At 45.8% G+C, this 22,779-nt stretch overlaps 1 protein-coding gene across 2 annotated transcripts; it reads left to right on the top strand.

Moving 5' to 3' along the window:
- The first annotated feature begins 16,062 nt into the window (after positions 1-16,062).
- Positions 16,063-21,582, top strand: CITED1 (Cbp/p300 interacting transactivator with Glu/Asp rich carboxy-terminal domain 1). Of its 2 annotated transcripts, XM_004484290.5 has the most exons (4): positions 16,523-16,607; positions 16,961-16,979; positions 20,001-20,125; positions 20,982-21,582. In XM_004484290.5, exons 3-4 carry the CDS (start codon positions 20,066-20,068, stop codon positions 21,504-21,506), a joined length of 585 nt encoding a protein of 194 aa, XP_004484347.1. In that variant the 5' UTR covers positions 16,523-16,607; positions 16,961-16,979; positions 20,001-20,065; the 3' UTR covers positions 21,507-21,582. The 2 variants fall into 2 exon arrangements, with proteins under 2 accessions (XP_004484346.1, XP_004484347.1); XM_004484289.4 differs by lacking the exons at positions 16,523-16,607; positions 16,961-16,979 and adding an exon at positions 16,063-16,432.
- The last annotated feature ends 1,197 nt before the right edge of the window (positions 21,583-22,779 follow it).

Here is a 22,779-nt window from a genome sequence, read left to right as displayed (position 1 = left end):
AGTCTGCTGGCCTGGAACAGAGGAATGTGACCGCTCCCTCCACGCAGGGCAGCCAGGCCCAGTGGCTTGCTCAGGCTGGCAGCAACCAGCACAGAGCCGGGGAGGCTCCAGCACCTTACTCCGAGGGACTGGAAAGCACTACAGACATTAGCTCATCACTCTGGCAGGGACCAACCCATCTGCTCTTCTCACTAGCATCATCCAGATGGGGAAATGGAGGCATAAGGACACTTAGACTGGATACGGACTCATAGGATCCCAAGGGGGCTTTTGAGCAGGGTCTCCGAATGGGGAGAGAAGAGCAGGGTCACTGGTACTTCCCCAAAAGGACCTCTGTTCCTTGAGATTGTATGGAGGGAGGGATACAGGAAAGCAGAACCTTGATCCAGGCCAGCAGTCTCTGAAGGGGGCACAGGGGAAGAATAGAAGGGGTGGGGATAAATAGGGCCCACCAACTCCTGGTGCCCCACACCACATGAGGGGGCCCCCAAATGGCTACAGCTTCACTCAGTAGCCCATTAGGAATGGCTCACCACCCCCTTCCTGAGAAGATGCTTGCAGAACACATTACCTTTAGAGTGATAGGCAGCTGAGATGAAGTCTGCGTGGCCAGACACCAAAGGGTTAACTGGGATGTGGCTGGATTATGTTTTTTCCTGGTGCTTTACTGTAATTTCCAAGTGCTGTGCAGTGAACAATTACCACATTTATAATCAGATAAAATGTTAATTATTTTTAATTATTAAAAAGTAGCAGCAGTAAATAAATGGAATGGAGGAAAAAAAAAAAACACAGCAGCAGGCACTGGGGATATGGTGAAGTAATTCCCCAGGCTCGGAGGGAAGAGATCAGGTGTGTGACCTGGGCAAGTTACCTCACCTCTTTGAACCTCAGTTTTCCATAAACTGAAAATTATCAACTCAACAGAGTTGGCATAGGACTGAAAGAAATAGTGTATGTGAACATACTTTTTAAAAATATATGTATATATAGTAGAGATTTTCAAACACACACACGAATAGAGAAAACAGTATAATGAGGTCCCATTATCAATCCAATTATCTTATTTCATCTCTAGCCCCACCTATTTGACCTATGCCCTGCTGGAATATTCTAAAGCAAATTCCAGACATATCTTTTCATCCATAAATACTTCAGTATTGAAGTGCTTTATAAATGATTTTTTCCATAGTTATAAAAATAATACCTCACGTAGAAAATTTAGAAAATGAAGAAATCGTACATAAAGGAGACAACAAAAATCACCCATAACCCCACCATCCACAGATAACCACATTTTGGACTAGACTATTATATTTTTCTGTGCACACTTACATTTTTTAGGACGTACCAGGGATTGAACCCGGGACCTCATATATGCGAAACAGGTGCTCAACCAATGAGCTACACCTGCTCCCCAACACGTGTACATTTTTTAATGAAAGTGAGATCATACTGCATATGCCATTTAAGTATATTTTTAGCTGTAAAAGTAATAAAAATAATATTACAGAAAAATTAAGTTTCCCGTAATCCTTTACCACCTAATATAAAAACGGTTAATATTTCAGTACATTTTCTTCCATTTTTTTACTATTTACATACATACTTTTTTTACGAGGTACTGGGGATTGAACCCAGGACCTTGTACAAGGAAAGCAGGTGCTGAGCTACCGAGCTACATCCTCTGCCCTACATATATACTTTTTTTCTTTTTTTCTACTTTTTCTTCTTTTTTGCCTACATACATACTTTTAACGCAAGTGGGATTGTACTGACTGTACACTTTATAAAAGATGACTTCGCTTTAATTGTAAGAATAATACAGTGATATTGCAGAAAAATAAAGAAAAGGAAAAGGAAAATATCACCCAAAATTTCACTACTCAATAAAATCACTCTTACATTTTGGTGTATTTCCTTCCAATACATATTTTTAAAGTTATTTGTTTATTTATTTATCCCTCCCCCTCGTTGCTTGCACTTTCTGTCTGCTGTCTGCTCTCGGTTTATCTTCTCTTTTCTTTAGGCAACATCAGGAACCAAACGTGGACTTTCTTTGTGAGAGGGAGGCATCCAATCACTTGAGCCACGTCCACCCACCAATATTTTTTCTATGCACATACAATTTCAACAAAAGTGGGAACATACTGTTTATGCAGTTTCTTAATTATAAATTTATATTTAATTATAAGAATAATAAAGTCATATTGCATAGCATGGAGAAAAGAGAAAAAACATTCATAATCCTAACACTGTTATCATTTTGGTGTGTTCCTGCTCTTTACGTCATACACATAATGAAACATGGTTGGAAACATAGTATTTAATTTTACACCCTTTGTGCCCTTTGCAATTGATTCATATTTATGTAACTTTGTTTAATATTTTTATTTAAATATTTTGTTGTGAACATTTTCCCATGAATAAAAGTTTTCTTTCCCCCTCTGGATCCAGAATCTCTTTATTTTTTTTTTAATGTTACATTAAAAACATATGAGGTTCCCATATACCCCCCACCCCTCTCACCCCACTCCTCCTACATCAGCAACCTCTTTCATCATTGTGGCACATTCATTGCATTTGGTGAATACATTTTGGAGCACTGCTGCACCCATGGATAAGAGTTTACATTGTAGTTGACACTCTCCTCCAGTCCATTTAGTGAATTATAGCATCTGTCTAGCATCTGTCCCTGCAATGTCATTCAGTACAACTTGAAGTCCCAAAAATGCCCCCACATCACATCTCTTCTTCCATCTCCCTGTCCTCAGCAGCTACCGTGGCCACTTTCTCCACATCAATGCTACAGTTTCTTCCATTACTAGTCACAATAGTTCCATAGTAGAATACCAGTAAATCCTCTCTAATCCATACTCTATTTCTCCATCCTGTGGACCCTGGGATGGTTATGTCCCCTCCACCTCTACATCGAGAAGGGGCTTAGATTTCACATGGATAATGGATGCAATTCTCCTGCTTGAAGTTGTAGACACTCCCGGCTCCCTGGTGTAGTGGCTGACCTTATTCAACTTCCTGTTAGCTGACTGGGGTAAATCCAATGAACCAGAGGGTAGGAGTTGCAAGTTTGCTGACACTCAGGACCTGGCTGTCACATAGACAGTCCAGAGATTCAGGTCTCCTGAGTATACAACAACCCCAGTGCCAACCACAGGTTCAGTAAAAGTGACAGAAGAGGCATGTGTACCAGGGTCACATCTGAGTCTAAATCCATCACATTCAGAAATACAAACTCCAAAGTAGGGCCAACTGACATGGCATTGAACTCCAGAGCCATCTGCCATGACCATAGAACCTGTGCGTCTCTGTAGCCCTCAGGAGAACCAGTACATGGAGTGTATCTACTTTGGCTGTCTATGGGATCCTGCTGAGATGTGCATAAGCATTACCCCTCTGATGATCTCCCGACTCTTTTTTGGAGATTCATAGCCATATAAACTCATTTGTCCTTTCTATTTCTCCCTTTTTTTTTTTTAAAAGATTTATTTATTTATTTATTTAATTCCCCCCCCCCTTCCCCTGGTTGTCTGTTCTTGGTGTCTGTTTGCTGCGTCTTGTTTCTTTGTCCGCTTCTGTTGTAGTCAGCGGCACGGGAAGTGTGGGTGGCGCCATTCCTGGGCAGGCTGTGCTTTCTTTTCACACTGGGCGGCTCTCCTTACAGGGTGCACTCCTTGCGCGTGGGGCTCCCCCACGCGGGGGTCACCCTTGCGTGGTACGGCACTCCTTGCGCACATCAGCACTGCGCATGGCCAGCTCCACACGGGTCAAGGAGGCCCGGGGTTTGAACCGCGGACCTCCCATATGGTAGACGGACGCCCTAACCACTGGGCCAAAGTCCGTTCCCCTATTTCTCCCTTTTATCCAAAGTCATAAAGCAGTTTTTAACTCCTGATATTACATGAAGGCTGAAATATTCTGCTGGTCTGAATCGACCCTTTTATTCAAGGTTTTTTTCTTCTCTTTTTTTTTTAAGATTTATTTATTTATTTCTCTCCCCTACCCCCCACCCCACCCCGGTTGTCTGTTCTCTGTGTCTATTTGCTGAGTCTTCTTTGTCCACTTCTGTTGTTGTCAGCTGCACGGGAATCTGTGTTGCATCATCTTGTTGTGTCTGCTCTTCATGTGTGCGGCACCATTCCTGGGCAGGCTGCACTTTCTTTCACGCTGGGTGGCTCTCCTTATGGGGCGCATTCCTTGCACATGGGGCTCCCCTATGCGGGGGACACCCCTACATGACAGGGCACTCCTTGCACGCATCAGCACGCGCATGGGTCAGCTGCACATGGGTCAAGGAGGCCCAAGGTTTGAACTGCAGACCTCCCATGTGGTAGACGGATGCCCTAACCACTGGGCCAAGTCTGCCACCAAGGTTTTTTTCTAGTTACATCACTGGCTGGTGCTTGGTAGTAATCCCTTGGTGCCAGGGAGGCTCATCCCCAGGAGTCATGTCCCACACTGGGGGAAAGGTAATACATTTACATGCTTAGTTTTGCTTAGAGAGTGGCCACAGTTGAGCAACATGCAGGCTCTCCGGAGGTAACTCTTAGGTACCCTGCAGCTCTAGGCCTAGTTCATATTTCAAGCGCACAGACTCATAAGCATAGTTATCTGTATCAAGGGCTCATTGTTGGACCATCCTTCTTTGTTGGTCTTTGCCATTGTACTTAGGGGATTGTTTCTGTTCCACTGGGGAATGTGATAGAGCTCCTCCGGCTAGGAACTCAGCACTCCTCAGTTGTCGCTTTTAACTGTACCTACTATGAAAATACCCAAACATTTTTTATGTACCCTGTATATATGCCCTGGAGAACTCCCTTCCAACCATGTGCTCCCCATCAATAACATCCCACACCACTGTTCCTCCCCTGCCATAGTTGAACCTCTCTGTGGTCCAAAATTTCTTCAAAAAATGAAGCCTAATGTACTGCCAAATTCCATTAATATAAAATGGAATATAGCGATGGGTTTAAAAGTTAGATATAGAACACATACTAATTTAGAAAAACTAAAATAAAGTAAAAATAACTGGGGTATCAAAAAATCAAAAAATGAAAAACTTTTGTTTTTGACATTTTGCCTTTCATCACTGCAACAGGTGTTGGCCTGTATGTAAAGTGGCAATGGAATTTCTTTCTTTTCTTCCTCAGTGTCTACATCCTTTCTTTTTCCTTTTTTTTCTAAGTATTAGTTTTGTCTTCACAAAGGTTTAGATCACAGTCACTCACATATACAGTATAGGGTACTCCCACATATCCAACATCAAACACTTTGCCCCTTCCCCAGCAATGATATTTTTAATGTTCATATTATATTTGCTGCAGCTGATGTACAGATATTGACAGATAGCTTTCAAACAAGATTCCATTTTGGTTTACATTATGGGTTATATTTTAGATTATGCAATTGTCTAAATTTTTAGTTATCTTATGTTTTACATTATGGTTTATGTTTTATCCTATAGACTTTTACACATTTTTGGTGTAATTTAACATGTCCTATATCCATCATTGCATAATCTTGTGGAACACTTCCATTGCCCCACAGTTACCCTGATTCCATCTATTCAATACCTCTCTCCCCCTCCCCACAGCGCCCACAGTGACAATCAATCTTCCTTACTTGAAGGACCATATTCACAGATACTTGCAACAATGTTGAGGGCTTGACATACTTGACTGCCCTAACACATTGGGAGCCACCAATTCTCTCGAGACACACAATTCCCTCTGTTTGAGAACATCAGTCCTCCCCAGGATGTGGGTATACCTTCACACTCATTTTATGGGTCTCCACCCAATGATATAACCCACTATGACAAAAGGAGCACTCACACACCTCCTAGAAGCCTGCCCTGTGTCAAATGCCCTCCCCCCACTTAAGCATCTTAAGCAGGTAACCTTCCTTATTATATTTTCTAAAGAGTTTTCTCAACATTACAGTTTCGACCACATACCTGACAATCTCCTATGTCCAAATGTTCCCCCCAACCTCCCTCTAATTTCTTGGGCCACCTGACCCATCCTCCCATCCCTAGCCCCCTACAAGCCTGCAAAGCCCCACCCAAATGTTATCTCTATGCCCCCATTTTACCCCTTCCCTGTACAAATACTTACCTCCAGCTTATCATAGATTTCACCCACGTAGGTGTCAGCTCGCAAACTTCCTCTCTCCCCAACTTCCTTTAAGCCTATCATCCAGTCTCTAGCTCTTTAAGACAGCTTGGTTTACTTATTTCATATCATTGAAGTCATGTAGTATTTGTCCTTCAATGCCTGGGTTGCTTCACTCAACATAATGATCTCAAGATTCACCCATGTTATCACATATATTTGTACTATATTCCTTCTTATAGCTGAGTGGTATTCCATTGTACATATATATCACATTTTATTTATCCATTCATCTGCTGATGGGCATTTGGGTTGATTCCAACTTTGGCAATAGTGAATAATGCTGCTATGAGCATTGGTGTGCATATATTGGTCTGTGTCCTTGTTTTCAGTTCTACTGGGTATATACCCAGAAGTGGAACTGCTGGATCATATGGCAAACCTATAGCTAGTTTTTTGAGAAATTGCCAAACTGTCCTCCAGAATGACTGGATCCTTCTGCACTCCCACCAGCAGTGGATGAGTGTTCCCATTCCTCCACACACTCTCCAGCACTCATAGTCTTCTGTTTTTTGGATAGCTGCAAGTCTCATGGGAGTAAGATGCCATATCATTGTAGTTTGATTTGCATTTCTCTAATAGCTAGTGATTTGGAGCATTTTTTCTTGTACTTTTAAGCCATTTGTATTTCTTCTTTGGAGAAGCATATGTTCAGGTCTTTTGCCCACTTTTTAAATGGGTTGTCTTTTTATTTTTGAGATATAGGAGTTCTTTATTAGTCTCCTATCAGATATACGGTTACCAAATATTTCCTCTCATTGAGTAGGCTGTCTTCAGTTTCTTGACAAACTCCTTTGAGGTGCAAAAGGCTTTAATTTTGAGGAAGTCCTATTTATCTATTTCTTTTTTTGCTGTTCATGCTTTTGGGGTGAAGTTCATGAAGCCGTTTCCTATTACAAGGTCCTGTAGATGATTCCCTACATTGTTTTCAAAGGTCTTTATCATCTTCGCTCTTATATTTAGGTCTTTTATCCACCTTGAGCTGATTTTTATATAAGGTGTGAGTTGGTAATCCTCTTTCATTCTTTTATATATGGGTATCCTGTTCTCCAGGCACCATTTGTTGAAGAGGCCATTCTCTCCCACTTGAGTGGGTTTGGCAGTCTTTTTGAATATCATATGACTGTATATATGGTAATCTATATCAAAACTTTCAATTTGGTGCCATTGGTCACTGTGTCTATCCTTGTGCCAATACGATCCTGTTTTCATAACTGTAGCTTTGTAGTATGTTTTGAAGTCAGGTTATGTGATTCCTCCAATTTCATTTTTCTTTTTCAATATGTCTTTGGTTATTCAGGGCCTCTTTATTTTCCAAAAAAATTTCATAGTTCATTTTTCTAGTTCATTAAAGAATGCTGTGTTGGTTTTTATTGAGATTGCACTGAATGTGTAGATCAGTTTTGGTAGGATAGACATCTTAACAATATTTAATCTTCCTATCCATGAACAGGGAATATTCTTCCATTTATTTAGGTCTTCTCTGATTTCCTTGAACAGTTGTGCAGTTTTCTGTGTATAAGTCTTTTACCTCTTTAGTTAAATTTATGCCTAGGTATTTGATTTTAATATTTACTATTGTAAATTGTATTTGTTTCTTGCTTTCCTCCTCAGATTGCTCATTATTGGTGTACAGAAATGCTACTGATTTTTGCACATTGGTCTTATAACCTGTGACATTACTGAACTCATTTAAAAGTTCTAGAAGCTTTCTTGTAGACTTCTCAGGGTTTTCTATGTATAGGATCATATCATCTGCAAATAGTGAAATTTTGACTTCTTCCTTTCCAATTTGGATGCCTTTTATATCTGGTTCTTGCCTCAGTGCTCAAGCAAGTACTTCTAACACAGTGTTAAATAGAAGGGATGATAGTAGGCATCCTTGTCTTGTTCCTGATCTTAGAGGGAAGGATTTCAGGAATTCAACATTGTAAATGATGTTAGCTGTGGGTTTTTCATATACACCCTTTATCATGTTCAGAAAGTTTCCTTCTAATCCAATCTTTTGCAGTGTTTTTACTAAGAAAGGCTGCTGTATTTTGTCAAAACTTTTTCTGCATCTATAGATATGATCATGTGCTTTTTTTCCTTCAATCTTTTTATATGGTGTATTACATTAATTGATTTTCTTATGTTGAAACTTCCTTGCATACCAGGAATGAATCCCACTTGGTCGTGGTGTATAACTCATTTAATGTGTTGTTGAATATGATTAGCAAGTATTTTGTTGAGGATTTTTGCATCTAAGTTCATTAAAGAGATTGTTCTGTAATTTTCCTTTCTTCTGGTGTCTTTGTTTGGCTTTGGTATTAGGGTAATGTTGGCATCATAGAATGAGTTGGGCAATGTTCCTTCTGTTTCAATTTTTTGGAAGAGTTTAAGCAAGATTGGAGTTAGTTCTTTCCAGAATGTTTGGTAGAATTCACCTGTGAAGCCATCTGGCCCAGGGCTCTTAGTTGAGAAGCTTTTAATGACTGATTCTCTTTACTTGTGATTGGTTTGTTGAGATCATCAATTTCTTCTTTCATCAATGTAGGTTGCTTATGTGTTTCTAGGAATTTATCCATTTCCTCTAAATTGTCCTTCTTGTTGGCATATAGTTTTTCTAAGTATCCTCTTATGATAGTCTATTTCTGTGGGGTCAGTGGTGATATGCCCTTTCTCATTTCTTATGTTGTATATTTGCATCTTCTCTCTTTTTTTCTTTGTTTGTCTAGCTAAGGGTTTGTCAATTTTATTGATCTTCTCAAAGAATCAGCTCTTGGTTTTGTTAATTTTTTCATGCGCTTTCTTATTTTCTATTTCATTATTTCTGCTCTGATCTTTGTTATTTCTTTGTTCTTCCTTTGGGTTTAGTTTGTTGCTTTTTTACTAATTCCTCCAAGTGTACAGTTATTTCTTCAATTTTACTCCTTTATTCTTTCTTGATGTATGAATTTATGGCTATAAATTTCCCTCTCAGCACTACTTTTGCTGCATCCCATAAGTTTTGATACGTTGTGTTATCATCTTCATTTGTTTCAAGGTAGTTATTGATTTCTTTTGAGAGTTCCTCCTTGACCCACTGTTTTTCTACGAATGTGTTGTTTAACTTCCATATACTGGTGCCAAATCTGGGTCTCTGGCCTTTGCAGATTTCAAGCTTCATTCCACTGTGGTCAGAGAAATTATTTTGTATGATTTCTATCTTTCTGAAGTCATTGAGACTAGCATGTGGTTTATCTTGGAGAATGATCCGTGTGCACTTGAGAAGAATGTATACCATGCTCTATTTGGGTGTAGTGTTCTATATATGTCTATTAGGTCCAGCTCCTCTAATATATTGCTCAAAGTCTTTGTTTCTTTATTGATTCTCTTTTGAGATGTTCTGTCCAAAGGTGATAGTGGTGTATTAAAGTCCCCCACTGTAATTGTAGAGGCATCTATTCCTTCACTTAGTTTTTCCAGTCTTTGCCTCACATATTTGGAGGCATGCCTGTTAGGAGCAAAAGTGTTTATGATTGTTCTTTCTTCTTGAAAGATTATCACTTTCACTAAAATGTAGTGTCCATCTTTGTCTCTCACAATCGTTTTGCATTTAAAGTCTATTTTGTCTGATATTAATATAGCTACTCCTGCTCTTTTTTGGTTATTGTTTGCCTGTACGATTGTTTTCCAACCATTCACTTTCAACCTCCTTGAATCCCTGGGTCTAAGATGTGTTTCTTGCAGACAGCATATAGATGGGTCCTATTTCCTTATCCAATCTTGCAGTCGGAGTCTCTTGACAGCTGAGTTTAGTTCACTGACGTTCAGTGCTACTACTTTCAAGGAATTACTTATATTAGCCATATTTTCTTTGGATTTGTGTTTGTCATATTTTCTTTGATTTTTTTCTTTTTCTTTTTATCTTTTTAGTTGTTCTTACACTCTCCTCCAACTCTGTCTCTCCTGTTTTATTTTCTTTCCTCCTGCAGAACACCCTTTAGTAATTCTTGAAGGGCAGGATTCTTGTTGGCATACTCTCTTAGTTTCTGTTTATCTGTGAATATTTTGAACTCTCCATCATTTTTCAATGCTAGTTTAGATGGATAGAGTATTCTTGGTTGGAAATTTTTTCTTTTAGTACCTTGACTATGTCATACCATTGCATTCTTGCCTCCATGGTTTCAGATGAGAAATCAGCACTTAATCTTATGGAGCCTCCCTTGTATGTGATGGTTCTCTTTTCTCTTGCTGCTTTTAGAATTTTCTCTTTGTCTTGAGCATTGGATAATTTGACAAGTATATGTCTTGGGGTAAGCCTGTTGGGATTTATGCTATTTCGTGTGCATTGTGCTTCCTGGACGTGGACATCCATCCATCTCCCTCAATAGATTTGGGAAATTTTCAGCCATTATTTCCTCCAACACCCCTTCTTCCCTTTCCCTTCTCTTCTCCTTCTGGGATGCCTATAATGTGTATGTTTGTGCATTTTGCATTGTCATTCAGGTCCCTAAGTCCCTGCTGGATTTTTTCTATCTTCTTATCGATCAATTCTACTATCTGTTTGATTTCAGATGTACTGTCTTCCACATCACAAATTCTTTCCTCTGACTCTTCAAATCTGCTGTTTTATTTGCTGAGAGTATATTTTTGATTTCTTGGATTGTGCTGTTCATCACCATCATATCCATTATCTTTTTGTGTATGATTACAATTTTTTCTGTATTCTCTCCAAGTGTTTTCTTCATATTCTTAATCTCTTCCTTCACTTCATTAAATTGGTCCCTAATATATGTTTTGAGAGCTTTAATTACTTGTTCAATGTTCTGCTCCTCTTCCTGGTTATTAGTTTGAACATTGAATTGGGCCGTGTTTTACTGATTATTGGTTTGGTTTGTAGTTTTTCGTTGCTGTCTGGTCATCATTTTATCTTGGTGGGTTTATTCAGTTGATTAGCTTCTTTGTCTAGTCTCAGGACTTAATTGATTGTTTTTGTGTGCGTGTTATGTCTTCTCTTTGTCACTTTGTTCTTCTCATTCTATTTCTTTGTCATTGACTAAGTTCACTTGAAGGAAAATATTAGGACAAGAGAAAGCAAAAGGAGTAAGAAAAGAAAAAGTATAATAGTAATAATGATAGTAAATGATAGTAAATGTTAACAGAAGAACCATGTGAGATCTAGGAGAATGGATATTAGGCTCATGTAAGCTGTGTAGAGTTATAACAGTAAGAAAAGTGGAGTACCTATAATGAGATAGTAAACTGAATATGGGGAGGACTATAGTATGAATTAAAAGACCAGTGTGGTCAGGAGAGAGGGAAAGAGAAAAGAAAGGACAATAATATAAAGAGTGAATAAAAGACCAAAAACAGTACAAAGGTGTTAGAAATAAAAAGCCAGAAAAATTGGGAGCCAAACAAAGAAAGGTGAAATGTAAAAGAAACAATAAATGATGGAGCATAGAAAAATGTAGTCAAAATCAGCACACACAGAAAAGAGGAAACCAAGGATGAGGAAACACAGCAAATGTGAAGCACTCCCTTTAGCACCTAATATAAAAAACATTTAAAAAAAAGAGAAAGAAAAAAAAGGGGTGGGGAGTGGGGGTGGAAAGCAAGCAAGAAAAAAAGGAAAAAAAGAAAAAAGGGCCATGGGGGCATAAAGAGGAAGGAAGAACAAGAAAACAAACCAACAAAGAAGACCAGACAAAGTTTCAAGCAAGGAATCCTCTTTGCAGTTAAATAAAATGCTTAGGAGCCTGACCTTCCCCCTTTCTCTGTTCCTCACTTCCCTCTCTCCCAGGGCAACAGGAAAGCTGTGTGAGGGGTCCAGTAGGAGATTCAAGTGGTTGCTTGGTGAATCAAATCACCAGAGAAAACAATAACTCTTAATTTCCAAAGAAAGAGCACCCGCACCTCACCAGGAACCCCAAATATGCTATTGGAAGCTTGCAAAACACGTCCTAACAGTCCCTCTCCCTTAGATGGGCTACAGGAGGGCTAGTGGATTTTCTGACTCCACCTTCTCCCAGACCAAGTTTCCTATTCCAGGGCTTTTAGGTAAATTGGGCTTTCTCAGCAGATTCACCTCTCCTCTCTTCCCAGGCTCTCCCCAAGCCATTTGGTATGCTCCTCCAATCTCAAAAAAAAAAAAAAAAAAAAAGAGGGGGGAACTAGAAAATTGAACCCGCACTTGTTAGGCCCTTCTGCACCTTCCACCTAAATCTTCCCACTCACTGAGTCAGTCCAAAATTGGAGGGCTAGGGCAATCCTGTACCTCGGGGAGTGCTAGATTCGGGAAAGGTAAGTCGGGGATTTTGCAGACTCGGGATATGTGGGTCTGTGGAACATGGGCTACGGGGGCTTAGGGGACACAGAACTGGGGACCACGTATCTGGGGTACACAGGGCTTGGGAACACCGCCACACAACCAACAGTTTTCAGGGAACACTGCCGCTACCAGCCCTAGGGGGAAGGGTCCTGCCTCCCCACAACTTCTGACCTCAGTGCTAGAAACCCACAGTTCTACCTTTAGCAAGCACTACTTCTGTCTCAGTCTCCAAATTGACGTCCAGATTCCTCCTGCCTTGCAAGTCCCCAAAACAGCCTTCTCCAGCAAGATTTCAAACCTGCTCAGCTGGTCCTTTGCAGGAGAGATTATGAAGTGCACTCACTCAGATGCCATTTGCCCCCTATATGAAAAGAGTTTTTTAAAATCAGAATGATTTTATTTTAGCATTACTGTACCAAGAGAACACTCCCTTAACATGGACAGTGAGAATGCTTTCCCATTTTCACCATTATGAACAATTCCGCACCAAGCATTCTTAAACAAACACTTGTGGTTTTTAATTTTTTCTACACATATATTGGGGATATGTTTCTGGAAACTTTTCAAATTGCAAGTCAAAGTTTACAGGCTGTGAGTGGTCATCTTTTATTGGTCCTGAATTTATTTCTGTCATATCACTCAGGCAGCCCTTGATTCAAGAGGGTGGGATTTTGAGAAAAAATCCACATTTTATTCCCTCCCCTTCCTGAGTTTATAGACCTTCTACATCTCCTCAACCTGGTTTTTAAACTAATCAGTAAGCAAGTACTTAACTCTAAGCATTGCACTAAGGTGGGGTTAGGAGGAAAGAAGAAAAAGTTCACAGTATAATAACAACCAGCATTTATTGAGCATTTACTCCAGAGCAGACACTGGCAGGGCTAAGTCTTACCTTCAGTCCCTATAACAATCCTACACAGTAGGTATCATTATTACACACACACACACATTTAACAGATGGGAAAACTGAGGCCCAGAGAATGTACCCACTTGGCCTAAGATCCCACAGCCAGTGCAAGGCAAAGTTGGGATTTAAACCGAGGCTGAATGACCCCTGAATCTTCACTCATGACCACCACTCCAAAGGGCCTGCTTATCCGCCCAGACAATGCCAGCAAGAGTAAGGGCTTGCAGCCAACCTGACCTGGGTTACCTCTCCTACTCCAACCCCAAGTCCTCACTCTGTGAACTCCCCGGGCAAATCTGCTGGACTTCAGGAGACCCTATCTCACAGGGCAATCGTGGGAATTAAAAGAAATGATGAGTAGGAATCTGCCTGGCCTGTGCTACTGCACATAAGGTTCTTGCTGAGAGACCATTCCTGTCCTCTCTTTGCTTAGAGAACTAGTAGTCTAGTTACCAAGTTGGAGATAAGAGTTCACAGGAGAGCTATTGAGTTTGGCTGGAGCAGACTGAGAAGTCAGTGATTCAAGAGATATTTTCAGAGAAATCCAAAAGTCTCCTTTGCTCCTTCCCGGCCTCTGCAACGGACTTCTTCTCCCATCTCCCCTAAACGGGAAGAGGATAGCTTTTGTACTCCAAAGCTGAGTACTTGAAGCCTTTCTCTTTCCTGGTCCCCAGGAGGTGGGCAAAGGAGATGACAGGAAGTCACCAGTGGGGAGGACCTTTTTGGCTTGTGGGCACAGAGAAATGAGATGGAGGGCGCTCCTTTTGCTGCCCTTCAATGGTCCGGATGGGGGAGGGGGCTGGCTATTGAGCAACTGCTTCGGAGACACTCCAGAAGCCGACAGGAACATTTGCCTCTTTCTAACAATTGGCCTGGGAGACATCCAATAGATGGAAGGCGGATTCCTACCACCCGGATCCGGAGCCTGCAGCGGAGTCGCTGTCGCCGCCACTTTCAAATTGCTGCGGAGCAGGGAGAGAAGGGAGGTCGAGGGCTGGGGGGTGGGGAGTGGGGGAGGATCCAAATTAGCAAAACATTTGGAAAGCCGAAGGCCTAGAAGACCGCTTTTTCTCCACCGCAAGGTTTTCACAGAAAAGTCTCCCACCCCTACCCCACCCCCCAACTAAGCAAGCACCCAGAAGGCTTGTGTATTTCCCGTGCTAACTCTGCAGGGCTGTAGGGTACCGACAGCCCCCGCCTTTAATCTGAGGGAAACCATACTACACGGCAGCAGGGCAAAGTGAGAAACTGCTGGAGGGTGCGTGGGGTGTGGTTGTTACCCGGGTTTGTGATTGGGGAGGGATGGGGCGAGGCGGGGCTGGGGCGGGGGCGCGATGGGAAGGAGTGGAGGTGCGCAGGACAGCTATCTGGACTGGGGAACGGGTTTACCTGGCGTCTAGGACACGCCCCAGCTTCCTCCGGGTGCCAAGGAACCTTTCCTGTTTGCTCCCCATCTTTATGTCAGTAAGGCTTTCAGTCAGTCAACAAACAAAACTTTGTTAGAAGCGGAAATGCAGGGCATTGAAAAAAAAAAAAAAGGAAAGGAGAGGAGAGGAAAGGAGAGAGGGAGAGAGAGAGGGGAGAGGGGGAGAGAGGGAGGGGGGGGAGAGAGAGAGAGAGAGAGGGAGGGAGGGAGGGAGGGAGAGGGAGAGAGAGAGAGAGAGACCTTCTGGTCTTCAAACCCAATTAAGAAGACAAAACACATATAATAGCGAAAATGACTTCATGACCGTCTCCCTTCCCCCATTTTTAACCTCAAGACTTTTCTCAAGAGTGGGTTTTTATGAACAGTGTAAACTGAGTAGCTGTTGCTGAAAGAGGACAAAAAGGGAGTTCGCTATCAGGATAATCTTGGTGGCCTTCCTGCAAGGGGTGAGATGGGAACTTGTGGGCCACAAGGAACACAAATTGGGATGAGGGAAAAGACTCGAACCTCTTTTTGGTAAGGATTAGTAAAATAACATCTCAACCAGAGAAAGATGTGTTCCAATGGCAAAATGTTCTTGCTAGATAGAAATGACTGTATTATCGTAATAAAGTGACCTGGTATCATGGGAAGAGAAGAGGAATGCCTGCGAGCCCGGGGAAAGCTCTGCGTACCCCGCTGCCTGTTCTTGGCTTTTCGGCGAGCCTGGTGAGCTGCACCTGGCTCCGCTGTTCCACAGGGCAGCATTTCTCCGCGCAGTTTACCGACAGCCTCCTTCCACCCTGGGTTGGTCACAGGAGAACAACCCTCGGGCTCGACCCCCGGCTCAGACCTCCAGGGAAAGCCACCGCTGCCGGACAGGCCCTCTGGTCAGAATCTAATGACTTGAGGATAAAGGGACCCCGCGTCCTCGGCCCTTCAACAAGGGAGACGGTGTGGCCCGAAGCGAGAAGACCGGCCCCGAGAAAGCCTTGCAGAAAACCCGGACCCTGCCCCACTGACCCCGTCCCGGGTGCATCCCCCTCCTCCGACTCATTCCCTGATCCCACAGCTTTCCTCCACCACCCCTCTCCCGCCTGCAGCCCTCTCTGGCCACCGGCTAGATTTAGGTCAGAAAACAGACACTAAAGGCTCTCCCTCGCCTCAGCGAAATTACCAAGTGGAATTTATTGGGCAAGTCCATGCAGGAAAGTAGGGAGAGCCCGGGTCCTGGGCCAGGGCCCCCGTCACGTTAGGAACGCAGGCGCGGATCCGGGCTCTAGGCGTGGGGGGCCAGCTGTCCTGGTCCAACAGCCCCACCTCGGGAGCCAGGGCAGGTCCCCGAGGCTGCCTGCCCGGCGGGGCCGCGCGGACACCGTTCCCCAACCCGCCCTTAGCTTTCACACGATCTGCGGTGACTGCACCAGCTCGAGCGCCTTTAAAGGGCCACACACGCCAGCCGCCGCTATAAAATGTAGCCGGCGGCACAGCTGCAGAAGGGGCACCGCTGAGCTGACGAGAGGAGGCTCGCTCCGCCGGCCGCCCTCCCGCCCGCCCGGAGCCCGCCGGCTCGGGCCGTTCCCGGCGAGGAGGAAGAGGACAGAGGGAGGCACAGCACCCGCTCGGGACCCTCCGTAAGTATCCAGTTCAGATTTTGCCACCAACTCGCCCACGAGCCAGGACATGTGCTAATAATGCCCTGAGCCGGTTATAAAGACGTGGAAATTGGGGGAAGAGAGAAAAGGAGGGGGCGAAAGGGTCTGTCCTTCCTGGGATTCCTAGCCGAAGCCAGCCTGGTGCCTTGTGCATGTGCGTCAGGGCTCCGCGGGAGGCTTGAGAGGCGGTTTCCCCGCGCGGAGAGGGGAGCGCGGTAGCCGCTACCGCCACCGCCCCAGAGTCCCGCGCCGAAGCTGCGGACAGGCGGGCGGGAGAGTACCGGCTCGGGCCGGAGCTGCTTGGCGCGGCACGGTGCGGCGCGGCTGCCGCGAGGCGCGGCTCGGCTGTGCGGGCTTTTCCCAGGGGTCCCGGGGTCGGGTGGCCACCGGCGTGGCCGCGGGCAGTGAGTGCGACCTGCTCGCGGCGGCGGCGGCTTGCGTGCCAGGGGCTGGGGTCTCCGCCGCTTCTCCAGCGGCTCATCCGGCTCCGCTCTTCCCTCTCTCCAGGACAGGCGGCTTCGCAGAGGTAAGCCGAGGCTCCCGGCAGGGCGCGGGGCAGGACGGCGGGACAGGAAACTCCCGCGGAGCCAGCCTGGGGAGCAGGCGTCTGCTGGACAGGCCTCGGGGTTCTAGGGGGACTTGTTTTCTGTTTGCTAGCTGCTCGACTGGGGGTGGGGTGGGGGGGTGTAGGGATCTCTCCTGCCGGTGGGCCAGTCTGGCCGGGCGCCCGCTGCTCCCGGGGAGATGCAGCACCCTTTTTCCCCGCGCCCGCGCTTTCTCCAGCTCGGCTTCCACCGACTTTGCTAATCGCCGGGACAGCATCTGGAATGCTCCGGCTCGGGGTCTGCACACAGCTCAGGTTTCCTTTGGGGGCTGAAGTCGAAAAGGGCTTTGGGGGCCGAGTTAGGCGGAATTGCGGGTTGGAAGTTAGAAAATTTGGTCAACTTGCCGCTACTACCAGTCGACCGCTGCTCTCTTCACCCAACCCCCCCCCCCCACACACACACACACACACGCACGCACACACCCCTCTCCCTATAAACGAGGGCCGCCAGGCGGGATAGAGTGCAGAGTTCCTGCCTCGTGAAGAGTAGGACTTGGGAGTCAGACGGACCCGGCTCCGAATCCTGCCTCCGCCACTTTCTAGCTGTGACCTTGGGCAAGTTACCGCACCTCTCCGTGCTTCTCTCACTCTTCTCTTAGCGGGGTTCATAACACGGACCGCAGGCGGTTTGGCTTAGGGTTAGGCTTGGCCTGGGGTCCCGTTGACTTTGGGTGCTCAGTGGGGGCTCAGTAAGTGTTGGTGAGGCTCAGCAGTGGCGGTCACTGGTGCAGGAGTGCGCCTCCCCGAGCGAGACCACCCGGCGCGGGTCCATCCCGTCTCTACGATCAGTTCCTGATACAGCACTTGTGGGAACGGACGCTGGGGGGCCCTGTTGGCTTGGGTGCTCGCGCCTACCTGGCAGGGATGCTCCCCTCCGCCCTCGGCCCGGCGGCTTCACCTGGGATGCGGCTAGGAGGGCAGCGGAGCAGTCCGTAAAAAACAGGCCTTTAGTTTTCAGGTGGTTAAACTGACTGGTCTGGTTAGAGTGCGTCCAAGCCAAGCCGCAGAGCTGCTTGGATTTTTAAATTTCTCCTTCTGAGTGAAAAAATAGCAATCGAGATGGCAGCGATTCGGTCGGTGCCATTTTAACTTTTGGTCCCCCAGCAGGTTAAAGGGGCAGCCCCCCTACCTGCCTCTCCCTTTTCTCTCCTTCCTCTCCTTCCTCTCCCCTCCCCACCCAGATCTAAGCGGGAGGGGGCTACCCATCCACGAGGAGGTCCAAAGCTCAAGGCGGACGGTGGGACCGGGAACTGGTGGCCCGGGGCCAGGAGGGACCAACCAGTGAGGCACTTGTTGCTCAGGGTTTCCCAGCCGCCTCTTGTAGCCGTTTCGCAGCGATCAGCTCGCGGCTTGGACAGCAGGCTGGGATGTTTCTGCTCTGCCAAGTTTTGCTGTGGGATGGGTGGGGGTGGGGTGGGGGGAAGTGGCAGGAGGCTGGAGGTGAACAGAAAACGGGGAAGCAGGGCCAGGGATTCTGATCGAAATAAGATTGCCTCAGCAAACACATTCAACAACACTTACTGAGTGCCTACAGAGCACAGGCCCCAGCCGGTGTGGGGGGTAAGGGTCTGTTGAGGGGTGAGGGGCAGTGCTGGGAGGCAACAGATCTGAATAGAAACAGGGTCTTGCCTAGGGAAGCTGACAGCCTAAAGACGGAGACACGGTAAAATGCTCTTCCCCACGAACTGTTATCAAAGCAAAGATACTTTTTATTCTCCTCTCTTTTTTTTTTTCTGTTTCTTGTTGTTGTACATTCGAATACCAGACAGCATAAAAGAGAGGGAAGACTGGGTAGGAACAAACAGGAACGGATGGACAGGGACCCCCAGGCATTTTTCTGAGGGCAAAAAAATTGTGTGATACTGAAGGTGTGAGAGCTCTTTAGAGGACATGGATTAGATTAGAAGGAGGGATGTAGCTTTCACTGGTTTGGAATATCCTAGGATTGCCTCAGAGGAACAGGACTTCAATCCAGCAGTGGATGGAGATAGAACATCTGATTTTTTTTTTTTTGCCATGTTTTCTTCCATTTTTCTTTCTTTTTCTATCTTTTTCTTGTTTGCCCACCCCCCGCCACACATGCGTGCACACATAAACTGGTGCAAAGATGATATAGGCATAAACAAAATGTGGCTTATCTACCCAATGGAATATTATTCAGCCATAGAGTGAATGTTCTGAATCCTGCATCACCAAGAGATGAGTGTGCCTGGGCTCAGAGCTCTGGGGCCAATGTCCTGGGAAAGTCCAAGGCTGGAGCTGTCTTGGAGGGACCTTGAGGCACGGAGGAAACCAAGGCATTACTAGTTGCTTTCTGACTGCCTTAGAGTTCCCAGACCACCTAGATCAGCCCTGCCTCTCTCACATACATGTCCCAAAGCACGGCTTTGAGGCCAATCATGACATTTGCCTTGGGGACATTTTCCTGTCCTGTCTTGTGCCATTGCCTCTGGCCTTCTAGTCTTCCTCACCCTAATTGCTTCCCACTTTCTCCCAATTCCAGTAGAGGCCCGGATCTCCAGCCCTGGCACTCATGGCCCATTGTGACAGTGCTCCACTCTCTCAGGGATATTCCTCCTCTGAGAACCAGGGACAGCACCATCCTCACCACCACCACTACCACCAAAACCACCACCACCACCCCACAAACACACAACCTGAAACTGAAATCACTTGCCGGAGGAAGCACTCGTGTACCTTCCCTCCTGGCGATGTGGGGAGCTAGCTGCCTGCACATAACCTTACTGAATAGAGCACCTTTCCTGCTGCAGGCAAAAGTTCCAATATGATTCTACCTCTGCTTAGGTGATTTCTGGTCTTGGGTCTAACCCCGTGGCTGTCCTTGCCTTGCAGTCAGACAGCGTTGCCCTGCTTCAAGCTTTGGGAGAACTTTCTTGGTCAGTGAAACCTTGTGCCCTTTCACTTCTTCTCTCTCACATACAGCACGACCACTCCAGCTGGCAGCACCACCTCACACCAATTTATTCAACTTCTGCCAAGTCTCTGAAATGCCAACTATGTCGAGGCCTGCGCTTGATGTCAAGGGTGGCACCTCACCTGTGAAGGAGGTAACTTTTGCCATTTTACAGATGAAGAAACACTGAGGCCTGGAAAGACTACTTTGTCTGGGGTCATGTGCCAAGCCCTCCTAGGTGTGGGATCTGGAATATTTGGGCAGAAAGGAGGCAGCAGGCCTTTCTCTGGGGAGAATGAAAATAGCTTCTCCGCAAATGTGGTCAAGTTGAGCCCTCTAGGAGTGTTGAAAGATGGCAGCGAAGGGTGCAGAGAAATAAAATTAGAACAAGACCATTCCATTGAAAATTCTAAAGCGAGGTTGAGTGTATAGTAAAAGTTGTGAACTTACAAAACAAACATGCATAACATCATACAGGGGTCCCATACATCAACCCTCCACCAACACCTTGCATTGTCATGAGACGTTTGTTGCAAACTATGAAAGAACACTGTCAAAATCTTACTACTGATCATAATTCTTATCTTACATTTGATGTGTTTTTCCCCCAACTCACCCTATTATTATTTTTTAAATATATATTTTTATGACAGAAGTTGTAAACTTATAAAACAATCATACACATGTGCAGAATTCCCAAACAACACTCCTCCATCAACACACGAGCTGCTCTCTGTAGAATGTTGAGGTAAAAGTCAAAGAGAAAGAGATGAACGTAGCAAACCCACTTGGGATGGCAGGTGCCCCAGGCCTAGAACTTGGGTCTGAGCACAGGACTCAGGGGTGTGGTAGCAAAAGGATGCTTAAGCTGAGAGTCTAGCTCTCCAGGAGAGGGCCTCTGGCTGCCTACCCACCTTTAGCCCTGAATGAAGAGCCTTCTGGAACTGATGAATGGGCAAGGGATAGGCCAGGAGCTGGTGTACTATGGTGTGTGCTTTTCTGTCTTCTAGGATGCCAACCAAGAGATGAGCTCTCTGGCCTACCCTAACCTGGGGGTGAAAGATCGCAAAGCAGTGACTATTCTACACTACCCCGGGGTGGCCTCAAGTGGAACCAAGGCCGGTGGGGGTCCCACTAGTTCCTCGGGATCTCCATCTCCAATAGGCTCTCCTACTGCTAACCCCCCCACTAAACCCCCATCTTTCAACCTGCACCCTGCCCCTCACCTGCTGGCCAGTATGCAGCTCCAGAAACTTAATAGCCAGTATCATGGAATGGCTACCAACATTCCAGGCCAACCCGGGGAGGCAGGGTCCCAGCAAAACTGGGGCTTTGGGGCCCAGGTAGGAGGGGCGGGGTCTTTCTCTCCTGCTGGTGCCCAGAGCCCTGCTATCATTGATTCGGATCCAGTGGATGAGGAGGTGCTGATGTCGCTGGTGGTGGAACTGGGACTAGACCAAGCCAATGAGCTTCCGGAGCTGTGGCTGGGGCAGAATGAATTTGACTTCACTGCAGACTTTCCAAATGGCTGCTGATGCCACGGGTCCCAAAAGATGGAGGAATAAAGCCACTGATTCTGTTGTAAATAAAAATAAAAGTTACTTATAAAGAGATGGGCAGACTGGAGTTGTTCTTCATGGAGTTCTAAATGGTGTGGAGTGTGTCTTGCCTGAAGTTCTTCTTGTAATTCTGAGGCTCAGGGTGGGGTTGGAGATGGATAGCTGGAAGGGAGCCGGAGGGCATGGAAGGAGTGGGAAGGACTTGGGGGGAGGCTGCTCACTAAATCCTGCTGCAGCCCTGCTTCCTGCTGCCATAGCCACTACCCTTATCTCCACAGGAATCCAAGTATCTAGCCCCAGCCCACCTCATCACTGTAAGACTCCAGGAGTACTGTCCTAGTTGAGGCTGAATACAGGGACTGGTTGGGAGGTATTATTGAGAGGGCCTGATCAAGACCCTTCTGCAGCTTCCTCACCACCTGTACATCCAAATATAAAGAGGTTGCCTTGGGAAGTGGTTGTGGGCTCAACTGACAGAGCGTCCGCCTACCAATGGAGGGTCCAGGGTTTGATACCCAGGGACTCCTGGTCCGTGTGGTGAGCTGGCCCACACACAGTGCAGCTGTGCGCAAGGAGTGCTGAGCCACGCAGGGTGTCCCCCGTGTAGGGGTGCCCCACGCGCAAAGAGTGCGCCCCCCAAGGAGAGCCGTCCAGCGCGAAAAAAGAGCAGCCTGCCCAGGAGTGGCACCGCACACATGGAGAGCTGATGCAGCAAGATGACGCAACAAAAAGAGCGACAGTTTCCTGGGTACCGCAGACAAGAATGCAAGCAGACACAGAAGAACACACAACAAGTAGACACAGAGAGCAGACGGGGGCGGGGGAGAGAAATAAATTTTTAAAAAATAAAGAGGTTACCTTGACCACATGGCACCTACTTCACCAATGCTAAAGGCTGCCAATAATAGTTCCATCTGCCTGGGAAATTTGGGGGAGGCTTCCTGATATTAAACTGGTTCATTGGTTTGTTTCATTATCCCACAAGAAAGAAAGAAATGACAGTCTGCTTGCAAAAAATAAAAAATTTACAGATAAGGCTAAAGTACCCATTGGCCATCTCCTCCTCAGTTCTGATCACCTCTCATCCTCCACAGAGGTAGCAACTATTTATCTGTTTGTCGTGGATCCTTTCAGGCCTTGTTCAGTGCCTTTACATACAAATATATCTATCCTTTCAGGCCTTGTTCAGTGCCTTTACATACAAATATATCTATCCATAGAAAGAGCTGGGCGAGAGGAAGTCAGCCAA

This window comes from Dasypus novemcinctus, chromosome X (assembly GCF_030445035.2).
Source record: "Dasypus novemcinctus isolate mDasNov1 chromosome X, mDasNov1.1.hap2, whole genome shotgun sequence".
Lineage (NCBI taxonomy): Eukaryota > Metazoa > Chordata > Mammalia > Cingulata > Dasypodidae > Dasypus > Dasypus novemcinctus.
Note: the sequence above shows the minus strand (reverse complement) of the source record. Positions and strands in the feature narration are given on the sequence as shown.

Bases quoted from the DNA above. Each gene is read 5' to 3' on its own strand.
- CITED1 (XM_004484289.4), top strand. From the start codon at position 20,066: ATGCCAACTATGTCGAGGCCTGCGCTTGATGTCAAGGGTGGCACCTCA. The intron at 20,126-20,981 runs GTAACTTTTGCC...TCTGTCTTCTAG, and splicing joins GCACCTCACCTGTGAAGGAG to GATGCCAACCAAGAGATGAG.